Raw genomic sequence first — 17,738 nt, 5'->3', positions numbered from 1 at the left:
TTAATCCAGTTTAGAAGATTTGTCAACTATGACCAAGCAAGAGAGGGGCAAGATTATATGCAAGGGGTTGATTGTAATGATGGACCAAGGTATCTATGTTGGGTTAGGAGGAAAATGAGGGCACACTGAGAGTGAGGGATGGGGAAGAGGTGAGAGAATTGTTGGATTGTAGGTCCCTGTGAGACATAAGATTAGGCTTGGGATATTAGAATAAAATGGAAAGATTGGAGCTAGTGTTTGGGGAATAGGATACTTGAAATTAAGATTATGATGGGACTGCAATTTTGGGTTATGACATGATCTAGTTATGATTCTGGCAGTAAGTTTCTAAGATGAGATGGAGTATAGAGTGATAGGAGAAGAGGAGATCCGTGAACTGGGAGGCCCGGGATGTTAGAAGGATCATCTGTGTAGATACTGCAATCATCAAGAATTATGACAGGGCTCGTAATGGAAAGAGCGGCAGTGAGCCAAGGGCTTAGTTCTTTAAGAAATGAGAGGAGAGACTGTAGTCATTACAATCAGACAATCTATATGATTAAAAAAAATCCTAGATGTTTGCAACCATCCTAAGACAGCAGACCAATTAACCTGAAACTTCAAAACATAAGGGAATTTTAGCACTGTGACTGTGAACTTTCTGACAGTGATTGGTATAAAGATATCCTCAAGTTTTGCTTTAGATTTTTTTTTAAGCTTTTTGGAAAGAAGGGCTAAAGGTGGTATGGTCTCATAACATGATATTCAAAGTTGGGGGCTTTAGGAAGAAGGGCCAGCCAATGGACTGAAGGTGACAATGAGTAGTAAGAAAGACAAACTATGGGAGAGAAAATTAACCACCTAAAAAGAATATAGGACTGTAGGCCCCAGAGGAGAACCAGGTTTCAGTGAGACTCAGACTAGCCGGTGAATGAAGAGGATTCTGTTTATATTAATGAATATGTTCATGACTTGTAGAAGGGTTTCATTGTCGAAGAAGTGAGAAATGGGAATGTTTATCACCTTATTAGAAGAATGATTTGGAAGTTGTAGACTTCCTGTGACAGTTTTAAATAGGGTTGAAGGGCATGATGAGATTAGTGCTGATGGTCTTTAAAGTTTTATTTACTTTTTTTTTTTTTTTAAGATTTTGTTTATTTATTTGACAGCGCAGGAGCAGGGCGGGGAGGGGGGAAAGATAGGGAGAAGCAGGCTCCCCGCTGAATAAGGAGCCCTATGCAGGGCTCAATCCCAGGACCCCAGGATCATGACCTGAGCCAAAGAGGACACTCAGCTGACTGGGCCATCCAGGTGCCCCTGTCTTAAAGCTTTAACAGTAGTGAGACTGTGACTGTCTTGAGGGAGCTCTTGTCGGGAGCCTAGAGCTGTAGGATACTTTTCAAAGGAGGCATGGAAGCTAGAGAAGCAGCAAGGTCTCCTCCTGCTGTCTGAGCCAGCTCACTGAGGCAGGAGGTACAGTTGCAGCTCTTCCTCACTCAGCTTACTCTTTCTTCTACTCTTTACAGTTGTAATTTTGTGTTCATTCTGCTGTTTGCTATGTCCTTTGTCCTTCCTTTTTTCCGCTTTATTCCACCTTCATTCCTCTGTTTAGTGTCCCACTGGGAAGCTTAAACACAGAGACACATTAATGGCATGTGTCTATGGCCATTGTATTATTTATTCTCTATTCAGAAAAAAAATGCTTTTGAATCGGTTAGGCATTCTTTCTGCTAGGCAGCCCAGTTTCAAACATTTTAATTTTTAGACATCTCAAAACCTGTTCACTATTTACTTTTGGCTATATCAATATTTCCATTTATTGTCAAGGTATCCACCTTATGGATATATTTGAAATATATTTGAAATGCATTCACAAAAATGTTTTTTTGGTAAGAGCTTTTAAAAATAACCAGATGTTTAAAGTTTTGAGTTGATTGGAGAGGAGAGCATTAAATGGAAAACCTGAACTTTAAAATAAGCTGAAGAATTTACAGTATGCTTTGTATTTTGATGATAGGATAGAAATGAGTTTGCAGTGCACTCTCTTATCTTGTACACAGCTAGCAAATGGCTAGAAATTTAAAACTTAGGTTTGTGTCCTTCTTGAATTATCCAGTTAACAGGTTGACTATAAGAGTTTTGTAAGGTAATAAGCTGAAATTTTTTACTGTGCAAAAATAAATTTTTTTTTTAATCATTTGTGGAATGTATAATGAAAATGAAAAGCAGCTAGGGTTATCTGAAAGCATTGCTAGTACATTTTCTCCATAGAGTTGCCAGTAAATGTCTCCCAAATTTCCGGGATTATTTTAAAAATTATTTTCTTTCTTAATAATATTAAGACTTAATTTAAAAGAGCTTTCCAAAAAGCTTAAAAAAAAAAATCTAAAGCAGAAGTTGAGGATATCTTTATACCAGTCACAGTGACAGAAAGTTCACAGTCACAGTGCTAAAATTTCCATATGTTTTGAAGTTTCAGGTTAATTGGTCTGTTGTCTTAGGATGGTTGCAAACATCTAGGATGATTTTTTTTAATCAGTCCTTCTTTTTTTGCCCATATATCACATCAGTTGTACTGTTTGCATCTGTAGCCACTATTTTCAGGCAGTAGTACTTTTTTTTTTTTTGCCTTTACCATAGATTTATAATCTGCCTGAAGTCAGTTCAAGAAGAGTGAGCTTGTTTCATGTATTATTTTCCCACAGCCCACAGCTATGCTGATTTGTTTGAAGTTGTGAATTCTTTGGTCTTTAAAGCAGAACTTTTGTCTGTTCTATTTGAGGTTGTCCCACGTCATCATTCTATATGCTAACTGCCTGGCTAGCAAACCATCATTTTTCTCACACATGTTCCATATATTATTTTGACAGAATCCACTCAGACTACTTACATTCAGCAGTTTCATGATTGTTCTTTTTTCCCCAAAAACTGGAAAATCATATGATCTTAAATTTACTACTTGAACACATTGATTTTTTTTTCCTGATTTTTTTTATTATGATTAAATACATATAACACCATCCTAACCATGTTTTAAGTGTACACAGTTCAGTGGTATTAAGTATATTTATGTTGTTGTGCAACCATTACCACCATCCATCTCCAGAACTGTTTTTCATCTTTGCAAAACTGAAACTATATCCATTAAACAGTAACTCTTCATTCCCCCTCTCCCTTGCCCTTGGCAACCACCATTCAACTTTCTGTCTCTGATTTTCACCACGCTAAGTACCTTGTAAGTGAAGTCATACAATATTTGTCTTTTTGTGCTTGGCTTACTTCAGTCAGCATAATGTCTTCAAGGTTCATCCATGTTGTAACATATGTCAGAATTCCCGTCCTTTTTAAACCTGAATGATATTTTATCCCACACCCCACATTTTACTTTCCATTTATCCATTGATGGTCACTTGGTTGCTTTCATATTTTAACTATACGGTACCTTCTACAAGCAGATATAATTAATTAGACCCCCCATTTTGAGTTCTCCTTCTTACTTAACTTCTCATACTTATTTTTACATGTTTTAAATGATCTTTATACTCATTATGCCTGGATCACATTCCATTGTGTTTCTGCTTTATAAATTATGGATCACTTCCCTGACCTTGTGTTTTAGGCTCTTTCTAATGTTTTGCTATTGTGGATAACATAATAACCTTATATTGGATTTTCTTAGGGTAAATTCATAACAGAACATCTTCATGTCTCTTATCTTATATCTTAAAATAGATCTATTAATTCATGGTGCTAACTGGGAAACATTTTTTAATTTATGAGGGTGCCTCAGAAATGCTGATAACAGAGGTACCTGGGTGGCTCAGTTGGTTAGGTGTCCCGACTCTTGGTTTCAGCTCAGGTCATGATCTCATGGGTCATGGGATCAAGCACTGCATTGGGCTCCACACTCCTCGTGGAGTCTGCTTGAAGAATCTCTCCGTCTGCCCCTCCCCCTGCTCCTGTGTGCACATGCTCTCTCTCTCTTTCCCAAATAAAAAAACTGCAGATACAGGTTTTAATTTAAAAAAAAAAAATGCTGATAACATTTTACATAAAATCAAATCCAGCTTCTGCAGCAGGTTCAAGTTTTGAAGCCACATAAAGGAAAGAGCATAAGTACTTTCTGCAGATCTTTGGTTTGATGCAAAACTTAATCCCACTCTGAGAGCGTATGCCATATCCTTGTTCTCTGAAACATTTGCCAGCCTTTCTCAGTGCCCTTTTGGTTAGACCATTGTAGACAAATGTTCACTCACTATAATGCAATGATAATTTTCAGCTGTGAGGTCCAGGATAAAGCCAGTAAAATGTCTGTGGCTTGAACTGGTGGCTAGGCAGGCTGAATCTGCCGACTTCATGTGGGAAGGGCTCTGTATTATTCATTTCACATTGACATTGTTTTCCTGATGTAATCTATTAGAGAAAGAGGTTGTAGGGGTACTTTCCTCCATTAGGGTAATCTTCTTTGAGGGTGCGTGGGATAGCACTCATCAAATGGACTGTCAAGAGACGTGTCCTTAGCTTAATCTGTTCATTCAGTGACATGGAAAACCTATCTGTAAAATTATTTGGCATAGCTTGGAATATGTATGCCAAAAGATGAGTGCCAGTAATTTGACTTGGGTGAGTTCCCTTTGGTGTTTGGAATAATATGCCTTAGTGGTAAGTCGAAGCATGTACTTTGATGGCATATGCTTCCCTAAGAATTGGCTCGTGTAAAATAGGGAATTCTGTCTGCAAAGGACTTAACCAAGATTTTCCTAAGCATTTCTGCTTAGATTGTCATAAAATACATTTCATTTTCGGTTCCCATTGCTCCCTTCTTAGAAGTATAGGGAGATTTAAAAAAATTTTAAAGTAATTTATTTGGATGCATAATTTTGATCCAGAAGAATTACCTTTTAAAATGTTCTTTAGGAGTGGGAGGAGAAATTGGCACCTATTGGATGCCTGTGCTCTATCAGAAACCATGCTAGGTGCTTTGCAAAAAATTTTGCATTAAATTCTTCCAACAATTCTGTAAAGTGGTTATTAGACCACTGTACAGAAGAAAAACTGAGGCACAGACTTACTCAAGATCACAAAGCTAGGAGCTAGAAGAACTGTAATTCAAACCTTGATGTGTCTGTTGCTCTCCTAATAGTTATTTGTAACCATTAGAGTATTTTCCCTGGATTACTAATTGAATCTGGGTCCAGTGTCTTCCTTTAGTGCCTTTCTCAGTCTGCATATGTTTACTGTTGTGTGCAGAAAGATACATAAAGATGTTCAGTGAATTTTACTTGAGAATTTGGAGAAATTTTATAAAAAAAACAATAAGCACTTACCGGGGATCATCCAGTATGTGCTTATTACAGACTTCTCAGGGTGTGGGAACATTTTGTTGTACAGCCAGGGTCACCTGTGTGACAGTGTCAGAGAGGGCTCTCTTCTGATTAATAAGCTGTTCTGGAGGTTAACAAGCAAACAGAAAAGGCAAGAAAGCATTTTGCACAATGTTGAACACTACAGGCTTCTGGGGACGTACGTCTTATTAGTTGGTATTCCAAAATTCTATCCCTCGGGACCTAAGAATGCTTGGCCTGTTACAGATTTCGTCAGTAGATTCTGTCACCAGAGAATCCCAAAGAACAGAAACAGTGCTTACTTATAAGCTGTGGAAATATTGAAATCCTGAGTTTTAATGTTACTTTCATTCTATGTTATTCTCATTCTGTAATTTTTTTAATGTTGCAGTAGAGAACATTGTCAATGAAATCAGCTCTGAGTTAATTACAAATGCTGGAAAAGTTGAAAAAGTAAACCTAAAATGATAGTCTGTCCGAGATTCCCAACCAATATATTGATCCCATTAGCCCTTAGGCCAACCAGAGCCCTCAGGTTGGTTTTCTTCTCTGGTTGCCTCCTCCATATACTGCAGTGTCCTACAGAAACCTTGTCATTTTTTAATCTACCATAACAGGAAAAAGGTGGGCAGGTTATTGCTCTCCTAATAGTTATTTGTGACGTCTTTTTAGAAGTAGTCAGAATGTATAGTTTACTTATATATAAACTCCAGTAAATGTGGAAGAAAATACTTAGATTGTGGCAAGAAAACTCTAGCTTGAAAAGTTGTTAACTACTGAAATGCTAGGGAGGTTGATATATTTTTCATTTCCTTTTCTTTTTATAATACAAAGTTTTTTTCTTTAATTGACTTAGAAATGCCATTTTGGTTGGACCCCAGCCTCAAATTGTCCTTATATATTAATAGCTTCTGTGGTCAGAAACTCTTCCAGGAAGGAAAACAGTTAGGCTTAGTTTCAAGCCACCAATTTATAGGTGGATTTTTCAAACAGTGTATAGATTGGGACCTGCTTACAATGAAATTTGAGATAGCATTAATAGTTTACTGTGATTATGAAAAGAGCATAGAGGGCTTGCTATCAGAAAATCTGGGTTCAAGTATTTATTATTTGGATGGGGAGTACATGACAAAAGGCAGGTAAAAGTCATTTTTGCAAACAGTTGTCAAAGAATAAGCATTACTTTTTTTTTCCTTTACCATCGGGGGTGGGGGACAAGAAAAGATAGAAAAGGCAAACACAGTGAGTTATACAGTTTAAAGGAAAATAATAAAATGAACACCTGTGTACCCAGCTTAAGAAAGAACTTTACCAATGCCTACAGTCACCTGTGAGACTCCCCAGTTATACCGTCTTCCTTCCTCTACCAGAAGAAACTGAAACTAAATTTCATGTTAATCATTCTCTTTTTCTATATAATCATTTTACCACATATATCCCTAAACAATTTTGTTAATTTTGACCTTTATGAAAAGTATCCTCTCTATATTCTCTGCTGCTTGCTTTTTGCTATTAACGTTCTATTTTTGAAAGTTATCCATATCAATATGTAAGGACATGGTCTATTAATTTTCACTATTACACAGAATTCCATTGTAGTTATATCACATGTCTGTTCTATAAACAATGTCTTTGTGAATATTCTTGGGACTTCTCACCTAGAAATATACAGAGAGATTGTCTTGGATATGGGTAGAATTTCTTGGTTGTGGAGCCTACTCACAGAGTTAGCTTAACTAGGTCATGCTGAATTGTTTTCCCAGGTGCTTGTACCATTTTAACCAGTAGTGTGAGTTCCCAAAGCTCTTTATCCTCATCGTTAATTGATATTATCAGGCTTTTCAGCTTCTGCTAGTTGAATATGTAAGTAATGGTATCATGATTTTAATGTGTGTTATTCTCAAATATTTGTTGAGTCCCTGCCATGTGTGTCAGACTCTCTTTTCTGGAGACAGAACACAGAACAGACCTTTCTGGGGCCCTCCGTTGTAGTGTGTGAGGGTTAGGAGAAAAGGGAGAAAGGGAATTAAAAACCAAATTGGTAAAATAATCAGGTGGTGATTAAGGGCTATGGAAACAAAAGGATAAAGCCTGGATGAGGAGTAGGAAGTGCAGGGATGAGAGTAGGTAGCAATTTCAGTAGGTCAGGAAAGGCTTCATTGAAAAAGTGACATTTGCACAAAAACCTAATAGAAAGGGCACTACATACTAGTTATTATCTTGGGGAAGAGCATTTCAGGCAGAGGAAACAATAAATGCAAAAGCCCTGAGGGGGAGCATTTCTGATTTGTCCAAGAACATTTCAGAAGCAGCAGTGGCTGGAGCAGAATGAGCCAGGGAATGGACAGTAGTAGAAGACAAGGGAAGAGAGATGAGCAAATCTCAGAGGGTTTTGAGACCTCTGAATGGACTTTAGCTTTTACTCTAACTGAAATAGGAAGTGGAAGGATATGACCTGACTTAAGTTAAAGGCTTGGTCAGGCATTTGCCTAATTACTAATGAGGAAGAACATTTTTATTTCCTCATCTGTGAAATGCCTGTTTAGTCTTTTGACCATTTTTATGTTATTCTTTGTTTTAGTGATTCATAGGAGTTCTTCATATATTCTGGACTGGTGTGTATCAGTCATATATTTTTCAAATATATTCTTTGTAATTTGTCTTTTTACTCTTCATGATATTTGAAGAACAGAAATGATATAGTCAACTTTATTAAACTTGTTCCTTTATTCTTTTGTGCCTCTAGTTCATATAATTAAATTAATTCTAATCCTTGGATTAGGACACTTTCATCATTGGTCCAGCATGGCCCTTTTATTTATTTATTTGTAGTAATTAACAAGTGAACCCACTACAAAAGCTAGAACCATCCAATAGCTTACATTTATCCTTTTGATTTCCCTTACTTCTCCATACCTGTTATAACCATCATTCAGATTTCAGCATTCACTCTTTGGCTTTCCATTTTATATACTTTCATTTCATATATAAGTATTCCTAAAAAGCGTTGAGTGCATCAAAAGGAATGAGGTGTACTGATGTATGCTACAAAGTGGATGAACCTTGAAAATATGCTAAGTAAAAGAAGTCAATCACAAAAGACCACATATTTTATTTGAAATATCCGGAGTAAAAAAATCTATAGAGAAAGGAAGTAGACTGTTGGTTGCTGGGGGGGGGGGGGGGAGGTAAGAGTGTCTTTTTGAGGAAAAGTAAATGTTCTAAAATTGACTAGTGATGGTTGCACATACTTGTGAGTATATTAAAAACTATTAAATTATATCAATTAGAGCTGTTAACTTTGTTAACATTGGGGGGAGTGTTGTGGGTTTGTTTTAGACACTTAAAAAATCTTTGGGGACTGATTTTTTTTCACACAGCATTATATTGCTAAGATTTATCCATATTTTGTGTAACTGTAGCTCATTCATTTGAGTGTGTATACCGCAGTTTATATATCCATTCTGTTGGATATGCATTTGGGATGTTCTTTACTATGATGAATCCTGTTGTTAGGAACATTTCTATGCATCTTCTGGTAGGTGTTTAAGGTTTTCTAGGTATTTATCAACGAATGTAGTTGCTGGATCGTTGGGTGTGTGAATGTTCAACTTTACAGATGAAATACTAAATTCTTTTGTGTTGATATTAGTTTACACTCCCACCAGCAGTCTTGATTTGCACTTCTCTTCTCACTAATGAATATTTTTTCATATGTATTGGCCATATGTTTCCTTCTCAGTGAAATACTCATAAATGTCTTTTGGCTATTTTTCTGTTATATTTGTGCTTTTTATGGCTGACTTTTAGGAGTTCCTTATTTATCTTTGATACTAGTCCTTTGTCTTTTATTATAGGATAGTAAATATCTTCTTCTATATGAAACTCTTCCCCACCCTAACCCTTGCCACAGACACTCTCTCGGAGGTTTATCTAATGAATAAAAGTTCTTGACTTTAATATTGTTAAAACAATCTTTCCTTTTATAATTAGTGATTTCTGTGTTTCATCTACAAAATGCTTTTCTATACAGATGAGACCGATATTCATCTTTATTTTCTACTACAGGTAGTTAGTTCTAATGTGTTTGACATTGAAGTCCTTGATTCATCAGGAGTTGATTTTTTATACAATATGTTAGACATCCAATTTCATCATCTTCTACATGGAACTTTTTATCCTGTTCCATTTATTGAATAATCTCTCACTTCAATAATCTGACATGTCACCTCTGTCATGTACTAAAGTTTCAAAACTGCATGGATCTGTTGCTTGGTTCTCTGTTTTATTAGTCTTTTATTGTCTATCCCTGGACCTGTACCACACTTCTTAAACTGGATAAAGAGCACTAATGACAATTGCTTGAGGGCTCCTTGAAGAAAACAAGCTCCAACAACAACAAACTACTTGCAAGTGCTGTAGTTTGCAATATCTTCAGGGGAGAGCCAGGTTTCAGTTAGAGCAAGAGGATGCAGAAAATGTTCAGAGATACACTAATTGAGTGTTTACTGATAATGCACTGTGAATTCCAGAGAATTTAGTGGTAGAGAGTTGGAGGGGAAGAGAAATAGTGGCAGAAGAGTGGATGTATAGTTAACTTCTGAGAATGAAAACATGGGAGATTAGGGGGAACCTGATGATTAGGGGCTTTTTGTGGTGACCAAAATGAGTAGGGATAAAAGGCACAGAGATTATTTCTGGTGGGTGTAAGGCAGATTTTGGTGGTGAGGCTGCGAGCGTTGAGGGTTTAGGGAAGGAAGGAAAGGTATCTGGTGTTCCTATGGATGCACCAAGCTAATCACTGTCCTAACCCCTTTCTGGGGACAGGCAAATTTACTGTGAGCTCACGAGGGTCCGCCTTGACTCCTTTTGGCAGTTATAGGTAAAGAAACAAGTGTAACTAAAGAACACGCGTGCCCTGCTCCACAGTGCTGTTTTTTTGTCCCTGGCTTTTAAAATACTTTAATGTTCTAGAATGTTATTACAGTTTACCTAGGTCATGCTTCTGCTTGGTAGCTTCAATCTTGTGTAGAGTTAATTGGATACCCAGAGTCTTAAAGATTAGTATCTTTCATCAGTTCTGTAAACTTCTATTAATTTCTCTTAAAAATATTGCCTTTTCCTCATGTTCTCTCTATTTTCCTTCTGAAAATCCTATTTGATATGTGTGGTGCCTTCTCATTCTATATCTGATAACTCACCTGTTCCATACTTTTGAACCTACGTATCATGCTGGGTAATTTCTTCAATTTGTCTTTCAGTTCATTAACTTTTTCTCTGCTTCTTACAGGCTGCTGTTTAACTTGGCTATTGACTTTATTATTTCAGTTATATGTTTTATTTGAGGAAGTTTTTTTTTTCTTTTCCAAATCTGTCTCATACTTTCGATCATCTTTTAATTTTCTCTCTCTTTTTTTTTTAATGTGCTGATTTTTTATTCTATATCTGATCATTCCAAAATCTGTAGTCTCTATAGGTCTGGCTTTTGTATTATTTTGTTTCTGCTTACTCTGGTTCATATTGAATTCTTTTTGTGATCTCATTGTTTTTGGATCTTTCTTTACCTATGGGAATTCTCAGAGGCCTGGGTCAAAAGTACGTCTTTAGAGAGTGCTTGAGAGAGTATTTGCCAGATTGCCTAAGGGCACTTCCAATCCAAGACCAATTGAAACGAAATTTTTGGTTTGGGGTATTTGGGGCCACACAGATAGTGTGAATTCCAGCCACAAACCCATGGATTTGTGGGCTTGTGGTTATAAATTCTCTGGGGGAAAAACGTGTTTTTGCTTCCCTTGTTCTGCTCAAAGCCAAAGCCCAAAAAGGCATGTATTCTCTCTTAAGTTTTTGAAGGAAGGACAGCACCTCTGAAAGGCACCCTTAAGGATCCTGGCTTCATGATAGTTGTCTCCAGTGTGACCTTCCACCATAATCAGGCTCCAAACTTGGTATCCTGCCGCCTTGGCTAGAAGCCCATTAAAACCCAAGATCCATGCTGGACACTATTGGAATAGGGTATGTCCCCAAGGGAAAGTCCTTGCTTCTGAGCTAGTTTGAGTTTTCTTATTGTGACTAGACTCCAAAAAATCCCCTTTGTTTCCTTACATCTTAGCCATTCACTTAAAAGTTTTATATTTACTTTCTACCTTGTCTGTAAACACTAACGTGTAAAAAATAACAGTAAAATAGGCAGTTTGTCATTCTTCTTTGCCATAAATTAAATAGCATAATGGTTTCACCAAACTCAGCCAGAATTTTACTCTGTTATTATTAGGATGGCTTGTTATTATGTACATTGTGATTACAAGCTATTTGAAAGGCAAAAAAAAGAAATTTTACAGATACAGAAAACAATAGCTCCCTAATGAGGCCCAAATGTCTTGTATTTGAAGTCAGCTTTTTAAGAACATTCAATTCTAAGAAGCAGGGACAGCTTGGTTCACAGTAAATTGAAAATACTTACAAATGGAAGGCATCATTCTAAGGAAGAGTAAAAGGAGATTTAGAAGAGCTTAGAGTAGAGGGTCAAATTCAAGACAAATGTAAAACAGTTGCTACACACTGAAATAGCTTTTAGATAATCAGCAACAGCAAAAAGCATTAACATTTATTCATTCAGTACATACTTTGGAGGTATCCTCTATGGATATCTCATTGAATGTTTTAGGAGATACCAAATTAAATGTTACGTGAGAAATTATTTCCAGTCTAAGTAGCTTACCTGTACTCTCTTATCATTATCATCTTTATTGTAGATGTCTGTGTTGTTTCCATATAGTAGGTATAACAGTATTCTAACAGTATTAAGTGAATAAAAAAAAGAGCATTTTTGGTTCTGGCTGACTGGTAATTTTTACTGTTTACTACTGTCCCCCAAACTAGTCGTTATTTTACTTTTGTAGTTTCATGCATTGTTGCCCTCTCTCCATATGGTTGGCAACACATTTGACTTGTTTATCCTTTCGGTTGTCAACAGGCTTTTATTAGGTATGTGTAGTAGGCCCTCCACTAGCCAACAGGGTGACTGTCACTGGGACTGGTAGGGAGATAAGCTATGAATGGCCTCTACCCTCATGGAGCTTGCAAGCTAATAAAGGAGATATCCATTAATAATAAGTTTTAAAACCACACAAGTTATGAAGTTGCAACTGTGATAAATGGTACAGAATAAAGGAATATAGTACTGTAAGAATTGAAGAGAGAGGGACTTACAGAAGTTAAAATAAGAGATAACCAAATTCTAAACATGTTCTAAACAATTTCTTGTTCTGAACAAGTCTTGAACCAAGTTCAAAACATTTCAAATCTTCATCTTTCTCATTATAAAGATGGATAGTTTGACTTAACCAATATGCTTTGAGGATATCCTAAGTACATAGTCACTTGATTACCATGGAGGAAAAAAATGCCACTGGTGAAGATCCCCATTACTCATAGGGACCAAGTATTCCTGTGACCTCTATTATATAAGTAAGTGTTCTTGCCTCTCCCCACACCATTGAGGATAATTGGCCAGTTTGAAGGGGTGCCTTTGATGTCAGTGTTCCTCAGGACATGGTTGGTGGTTTTCCTCTAAAACCCTTATACCCAGAGTGAATTCCAAGTTGGGAGTTCCAGTGCAGTGGTGGTGGTGGTAGTTACATTTTAAAAGCTACTTTGGAATTGTGTTACACTGTTTGATTTAAACATACAACCATAAGTAAAGATAGAGCCATAAATGTTCATAAATATTCCCAATGGATCCTAAGTCCTCATTTAAAAAGAAGTGCCGGTTTCAGCTTATATCAGAAATCTTAAAACATGCATTTTGTTTTAAACCAACTGTAGTACCTAGTTAATTGAAGTTATTCATGTCCTGCCTGTTGAAGACTTTTCAAATATTTCAAATGAGTAAGTTCAGGAGAAATGTGTACTTTTGTTTTATTGGATTTTGAAAGCATATTTAAAAGTATTTATGTATGCAAACTGCCAAAATAATTCTGAATGGATTGCACTTAAGTTATTGTCATAATTGAGTCATCCGTATTCATGGTTGGCTTTGAAAGAGTTTTCTACCCCTTATTTGTAGGATAATTGATGTTATTTTTAACTAATTCAGCAGTCTTTGGCTATACACTTACAATTTTTAAAAACAAATTTGTACAAAACTAAAAACAGTTATAATGAAGTTGTTTTTTAGGTACATAGTGGCTGCTCTCAAATGAGGCTGAAACTGTCTGAAGAATGTTCTTGTGCATATGCCAAGAGACTTCTGGGATGGACATATTTTTAAGAACCAGAACATAAACAACTGTGATCTGTGGCAAGAGATTTAAATGACCTCATGATGACAATGAGAACAAAGCATTTTTAAGTTATCATGGTGTTGTGTTAATTCACTGCAATGTGTTTGTCATTGTACTTAATACACATTTGGTGTGTTTAAGTGAGAGCCAGGCAAAAAAATTACAGACTGTGTTTAACCGAAGAGAACATTTCTTTGTTGTTATAAACAGGCTAAATACCAAAAAAATATTAAGTATTTTCTGAGAATAATATTTCATGAATTATTCTAGAACTATAGGTCCTTACACACACACACACGCCACTTTGGGATAAAGGCCATTTATATTTATATCCTAAAGATTTGATTCATTTTCTGTTGGAGAGAGTATGTTCCAAACTTGTAAGATCAAACAGTTGGCTTGAAATAAGAATTCTTCCTTCAAAACAGATCAATTAAGTGTTTATTAAGTACTTACTATGTGTCTGGCACTATGTTAAATATTATGGAATACAAAAGAAGGTGACTTGTAGCTGCCTTTGGTTTAGTTGGGAGAAAACGCTAACGTGAAAAAGACGTTATATAATCAAGTACCAAATAAAATAACACATAACTTATGTGATGCAAATGATGAAATAGCCCTTCTTTTCAGAAATGACTTCTAATCATTGTCTAGAACAGTGGTTCTCAACTAGGGGTGATTTTGTTCCCAAGAAGACATTTGACAATATCTGGAGACATTTTTGATTTTTATGACTGGGGCTATTAGCATCTAGTGGATAGTGCAGAGATATTGATAAACTCCTTACAATGTATAGGATAATTCCTTACAACAGAGAATTATCTGGTCCAAAATGACAACAGTGCTGATATGAGGAACCCTGCTGTAGAACCTACAAATGTCAGTGCTTCTAAGTTTTGAAGTTATGGGAGCTTGCCTTGCATCTTCGTGTAGACCTCTACTGCCCCTGTAAATGTTCTTTGCCTGAGACCCTTAGATCCTTACACAGAAATGAGCATTGAGTATCCATAAGCCCCTGAACGCTGTGTGCAAGTTTTCCCAGTACAGTGTTTTCAGGAAGAGATTCTGTATCTTTTATCAAATTCTCAGGGTATCCATGTTCCCAAAAAAGATTAAGACCCTACATGTGGAGTAGAAAGTAATTAAGACACATCAAAGCAATGTCCTAGTCACCTAAAAGAGACAATGATACAGAACTTTCCTTAGCATCATAGTAAGTTTCAAGGATCAAAATTAAACAGAGAATACTCTTTGGTGAAAAAGAAAATATCTAAATATATTAATTCAGTATTTTGGAGTAATAAAGTCTTTCTTAATGTTTGAGGAAATTATACTAGAATACCTTAAAGATTATTTAAACATCATATCTAATAATACAATACTGTGCATGTAGAATTAGACTGGACTGATTGTATGCTAACCCACAGGCATAATATATAAACCTATTATTTTGTGATTTAAAATCAACTTCTTTTGTCAGGATTTGCTGCTTTCTCCCAAGTAAGGATCCCAGTTTACATTTCCTAAATTCTGTATATCTGTTGATTCAGTCAAAGATCTGGACATCATTTATACAGTTCACATTTCTCTTAAAAACAGTTTAGTAAAGAGAATTGTATTTTCCTCATAAGAAACATCTTTGAATTAAGAGTTGTGTTTCTGATTTAGTGTTCAATAAATCCAAGATCTTACCAGTACATCATAAAAACAAATCTACATAACCTTGAGTATGCAGATAATTTGATACTTTTCTAAGTCATAGAAATTTGAAGATTAAGTCTTGGCTTAAAAGCCAAGGAAGGGACCTTAGAGATCATCTGTTCCAGCTGTTTCAGCCTGTTCTTTGAGGCACAAGACCCAAAACACTACTTCTAGTTGTTATATGTTTGGATTTCTACCAAATATTTTCTTTGAGGGGGAAAAAAGGTGTATGTGGGTGGAAGGGTTGCATGCTTCTGATCTAGACCAACCTCCTTTTGCAGATAAGGAACCTGAAGCCCAAAGCTTTTGACTATTCATTCACTTTATACATTTCTTTATTCTGGGTCAAACCAGCATTTTAGATGTATCTGGTCATAGTATAGAGGATAACCAGGCAGTTATATCATGTGTCTTCCTCTCTGCGTGTTCTTCGGCAAGTTGCTGAATGCTCTTAGTCTCAGTATATTCATCAGGAAAAAAAGGAATTGTTATATCCTTAGGATTGCTTTCACCTTAAAATTTAGATTGTATCTGGGAAGATGATCTGGATTGACCATGTCTCTCTTAAAAAACATTTTGAATCATCCCCTTAAGTATTGTTTTTCTGAAATGAATATCGTGTGATATAAATAGTGAAGCTGCCTCCTCCCCAAACCGAACCGTGGTGTCCAAAAAATACTACAAAATAAAACAAACGTCTTTATTATCAAAGGTAGCAGCACAATAATCACATTTCCTTTACTTTGGCAGTAGTGAGGGTCTTCAAGAACTGATAAGGTCAGCCTCAGGGCTTTTCTTTCTCACTCTCATTTAGTCCGGTTATTACCTAAGCCACCTAGAAACACGAATTAGGAACTGTAGAATATAAGAAATAAGGACCTTTAAAGATGGAAGTACGAGAGCAAATAACACTGAAAGAGGTAAACCATACAAAGTGGATTCTGAACTTGGTGGTCCTTTTGATCATAAGGATGTATCTCACAGAGGACTTGAGGAGAGATTATAAGAATTCTTTCTCTTGGGGTATTTCAACAAGGATTACCTTACTAATCAATTTTTTTGGTCACCTATAGTTTACAGGGAATACAGTCTTTTATTTGGGCAACAGAAGCAATTAGAGATAATTATGTTAAAGACCGCTTATCTATTTGCCATCAAAAATGATTAGTAGTCATATCCTGAGAAGATTTTGTTCCAGGATTTTTCTTAGAGTCTCAAAGCAATTAAATATAGAGAAATGAAATCTGAACCTAAATAAAAGATTTTTCTTCAGTGTCCCAACTATGTATCAAGTTGCTGGGTTTGTTTATTTTGCTTTGGTTAAGTTTATTATTGTTTTTTGTTAGGAAATAGCTTTGATATGAGTTGATCCTATATTACTCTGATTTTGGAGTATTGCACAATTTAGTGTTGCATTTTATTTTGTTACTCTGGTAAATATATGTAAATTACCTTGTTTGGTAAATTACATTTTTAATGAATGAAGATATAATATTTTAAACTGAACCCTATTTGTGTTTTTTCTTAGGTCTAAAAGAAAGTGCAGAAGAGATGGTCAAAAACAAATTGGAAGGAAAAGATAAATTGACCCCTTGGGAACAATTTTTAGAAAAGAAGAAAGAGAAAAAAAGACTAAAGAAGAAACAAAAGGTATCAATGAAATTTTGAGCAAATATTTATTGAACAACAATGATGTATCAGAAGGTACCAGGTGCTTGGCATCCATTATCTCATAATGTAACCATTCAGTAGAATAGGCCTTGTTATCATCACAATTTTAAAAAAAGGAAAAGGAAAACCCAGTAGCTTAAGTGTTTTCTGCAAAGCGATGTAATGAGGTACAAATCCTAATAAAAGCCCAGAACCATTTAAACTACAGTGCTCTAGTATTTTACCTTTATATGCCACCTAAGTAAAATACATAGTTTAGTTGATACCTGAATATAAAACAGTTCAATTCTGTTTGTGTTTTTGAGGAAGAAAAATGCATACAGATTTTTTTACTTGAGGATATATACATACAGAATTTTTTTTAAGATTTACTTACTTATTTTAGAGGGAGAGCACAAGCTGGAGGGGCAGAGAGAGAGGGGAGAGAATCTTAAGCAGACTCTGCGCTAAGCGCAGAGCCCAGTGTAAGGCTCGAGCTCATATCCCTGAGTTCACGATCTGAGCCAAAACCCAAGAGTCGCACACTTAACTAACTGTGCCACCCAGGCGCCCCTACATACAGAAACTTTTGACATAGTGAAATTTTTTCTCCACATTTCTCAACCTGAATTTTTCACATTTCAGTATTATCATATGGATCTATTAACATCTGTCATTAAATCCCTTTAACGAAGGGTATTTCCTCTGCGCTAATATGTTGTCTTAAAAATCTGATTTAGGGGCGCCTGGGTGGCACAGCGGTTAGGCGTCTGCCTTCGGC

The 17,738-nt window shown here is 36.0% G+C and overlaps 1 protein-coding gene across 4 annotated transcripts in view; it reads left to right on the top strand.

The window, feature by feature from the left end:
* The window catches only part of ESF1 (ESF1 nucleolar pre-rRNA processing protein homolog), a 62,891-nt gene that overhangs the window by 29,072 nt on the left and 16,081 nt on the right, over positions 1 to 17,738 (top strand). For all 4 annotated transcript variants that reach the window (XR_006409956.3, XM_026503014.4, XM_057312669.1 and 1 more), the window contains exon 10: positions 16,836 to 16,957. Coding sequence is in view for 3 of the 4 variants with exons in the window: in XM_026503014.4 (XP_026358799.2) it covers positions 16,836 to 16,957 (122 nt within the window). In the remaining variant the exon portion in view is untranslated. The remainder of the gene's footprint in view (positions 1 to 16,835; positions 16,958 to 17,738) is intronic.

The sequence above is a fragment of the Ursus arctos genome, unplaced genomic scaffold (assembly GCF_023065955.2).
Source record: "Ursus arctos isolate Adak ecotype North America unplaced genomic scaffold, UrsArc2.0 scaffold_16, whole genome shotgun sequence".
In the NCBI taxonomy this organism is placed as follows: domain Eukaryota; kingdom Metazoa; phylum Chordata; class Mammalia; order Carnivora; family Ursidae; genus Ursus; species Ursus arctos.
The sequence above is the reverse complement of the archived record's forward strand: the minus strand, read 5'-3'. Positions and strand labels throughout refer to the sequence as shown.